This window comes from Penaeus monodon, chromosome 25 (assembly GCF_015228065.2).
Source record: "Penaeus monodon isolate SGIC_2016 chromosome 25, NSTDA_Pmon_1, whole genome shotgun sequence".
Lineage (NCBI taxonomy): Eukaryota > Metazoa > Arthropoda > Malacostraca > Decapoda > Penaeidae > Penaeus > Penaeus monodon.
Window position 1 is genome coordinate 30,080,511 of NC_051410.1, and position 3,007 is coordinate 30,083,517.

A 3,007-nucleotide genomic window follows, 5' to 3' on the forward strand; every position below is an offset into this window, starting at 1 on the left:
ATCTGTCTCTATAATCAACCTAATTTTTTGTCCACCAGCATCCGAATGGATGACTTGCCCAGCCTGCGCCTGCCCCACCAGCGCTGGGTGTGGGTGGAGGTGGAGGCGCCCCTCAGCCAGCGCGGGATCAACGCTATGAGCATCGTCGACGAACTCGGAAGTTACAACATCAACTGGACCATGTCTTACCACTCGTCTTCGGAAGTCGTTGGGATGAACGGATACCTGTTCACTCTCAAGTTCCCGATTCAGTAAGTGGGACGGTGGAAGGGAGATATGTTCATTCCTATAACAGGGAAATTGGAGGATATAATTGCTAAGGAATAATCAAAAAAAGAAAAAAAGAGAAATGCGTTATCCGTATCTGATAGCTGATCAATTTTCGGCCAATGTGTTGTTGCCTTTTCACTGTCGTTTTTTGATGCTGACCCCAATTTTACTCTGTAAATTTTTTAGTGAGATTGATCACGTGTAAAGTTCTCAGTCGTTTGGATGCTACTATCAGTGTATGGAATGGAAGCAAATCACTAGTAGTAAATTTGTGCGAATGGGTATATTACAAATTAGCAGCATTGGCAAAGTAAAGCAGTTATAACATCGAGGGCAGTTATATATCATACAACCCAACATTTCGGAATTCCTTAATGTAAGATTGGGTCTATAACGCTTCCAATCAAGTCCGTACGGTATAGTTATTAGCATCGCTCAGTAATACATTATGTACGTATACAAAGAAGACTACAAGCAAAATAGCGGACAAAGACGCATGTGTAAGATCAATCTGCGCAATACATATACCGAAGGGAAGCAGAGCAAGAACAGTGTCGATTACCTGTCTCCCGCGGGAGGGAAAGCCCTTCGCTCTCACTCATGAGACAGCGAAAATAATGCTCTCTGAAACTGACACGGAATTTGACTTCGATAAACACCTATCGACTAAGGCATTTTATATCATCATATCATTAATTTCTTGCAGCACAAAAGTTCCTAAACCATAATAGCTTTAGTCCACATTGTATCCTGTGTTAAGAACAAGGAACAAGTGAAGAAAGACGCTCCCCATACGAACATGCTATTTATGATAACCACAGCTTTCATTTCTAGTTGGTTCCACTCAAGGAGCTCGGGCCCGTTCGTTGACAACGTCCTACAACGGACTATAAAGGTAGCAGGTAACAGACTCGCAACGTCCTTAACAGAAATCTAATTGCAGCTCCATGTCTAGTGAGAGACTATCGAACAACTTTCAAAAAGGTTTTCAACACCTAACAACAACGTACCTCTACAAACATCGCAACACGTTTGTGCAATCCTCTAACGGCAAGTTTACGTAAGATTGCACTTGTATCATATTAAGTTAACTTCAGACACCAGGGAACGCTAATGCTCCGATGTTCATTTTCAGGGTGATTTACTAATTACGAATTTCACTTTTAGAATTAAACATAAATAAGACTAGAGAGCTAAGTTGAGATATTACATTACTAAACATGATCATAGGATACTATATTCTTAAAAAACTGACCGAATAAAATGAACAGGAGGAAGCGATTTGAAGAATGAGTGATGTTCTCAGTAAAGGTAGTTGTAAGCTGGCTCTTTCTGGAGTTTTAAGGTTTAATTAACCTGTCTGACATCTATCTAATTTACATATTAATATACGTCTTCCATGAACCAATTGCAAAAATTACCTTCTCACCAACAACTCACACGCATATGACGTCTTACAACTGAAATGCATAGAATATGTCTCGTATAATTAGAATGGAGGCCTAAATTATTGGCAAATATACGTACTTAAAAGGGTAGCATACAATGCCACGAATCTCTAATAACAAACAGTAATGTGAAAAATAAAATAAGATGAGATATAAGATATTTGAAACAATTCCATGGATCAACTCAGGCATAACTTGGGCACTTGGTAAGCCGGGACCAACCTCTTGGTATGAACGTCTAATAAACAAAAACTCCACTAGGCTTTTGGGCTCTCTGTATTTTTTTATCTCACAGAAGTAAGCTGAATTTTTAACTTCTCATCTGGAGCGATATTCTCGAAAGGCCTAAAATTTTCCTCTGTCCCTATTTAAGGACTGTCGTTAACACAGACCTTGACCCCCAAAATCGTCGTGAATTTCTCCATCACTCGTTTTTTAGTGATTTCGTCTTTCAAACGTTCTGTTGCCACATTTGAAAGTCAACACTTAATTAGTTTTAATATTCGCATCTTAAAAAGGGCCCCATCAAAACAATATTGAAATCAAATTTCTATTGCAGTGAATCAAATATATAATGCCCGAAATATTACCACTGAAGTGGCACCATTTACATTTGTTATCATTGCATCAGCTTGTATTCATCTATGGGAAAAACTGCAGTAAACAAGGAGGAAACGTTTCTCACTAACGTTTGACAATAAATAAAAAAGTCAAGAGAGTTTTCCAAATCATTATCGATGCGGAGTTATAACTGTAAACCGCATATTGTTGTCGACTGCACATAAGGGCAATTTAAAGACTTACGCCTGTGGGATACCCCCAGGCCTGTCTTAAATTTCTGGGCCCATTCATAGATAAAAAACGGGTGCTAAGGACATTTTCGCGAAAGTCATAGACCCGATTATCGGGCCAAGACTTTTTTTATCAAAGACAAATTTCGGAGTCTATGATCTTTCGTGAATATCGTCCTGTGGAAGACTAATGGAGCACATAAAAACAAGGGCCGGCTGAATTCCACCAAATGTTTTGCATAATGTCATAAACATAAAAAGCAATCGAAGGAGCACTTCAGGCTTTTTCAAGTACAATACCGGGCTAATATGTCGGCATGTTAAGGGAGGCACTGTAGTTCCTGAAGAAATACTACATATTGTGTCTCCCCCAAAGCTATGAGTGTCGTCGAGGATAATAGTTGACAACAGGTTTTTTGTTGAAATAGAGGCATTGCGTGGAAGATAGTGGTAATCAGTAGGTCTAAAGAATGAAAAAATGATAGGGAATAATTGGAA

At 39.1% G+C, this 3,007-nt stretch overlaps 1 protein-coding gene across 1 annotated transcript in view; it reads left to right on the plus strand.

Annotated features, from left to right (window-relative positions):
* The window catches only part of LOC119589138 (alpha-(1,3)-fucosyltransferase C-like), a gene marked incomplete at its 3' end in the record, with an annotated part of 26,164 nt that overhangs the window by 19,349 nt on the left and 3,808 nt on the right, over positions 1-3,007 (plus strand). Inside the window, 1 exon segment of the mRNA XM_037937715.1 lies at positions 39-251. Coding sequence (XP_037793643.1) covers positions 39-251 — 213 coding nt within the window.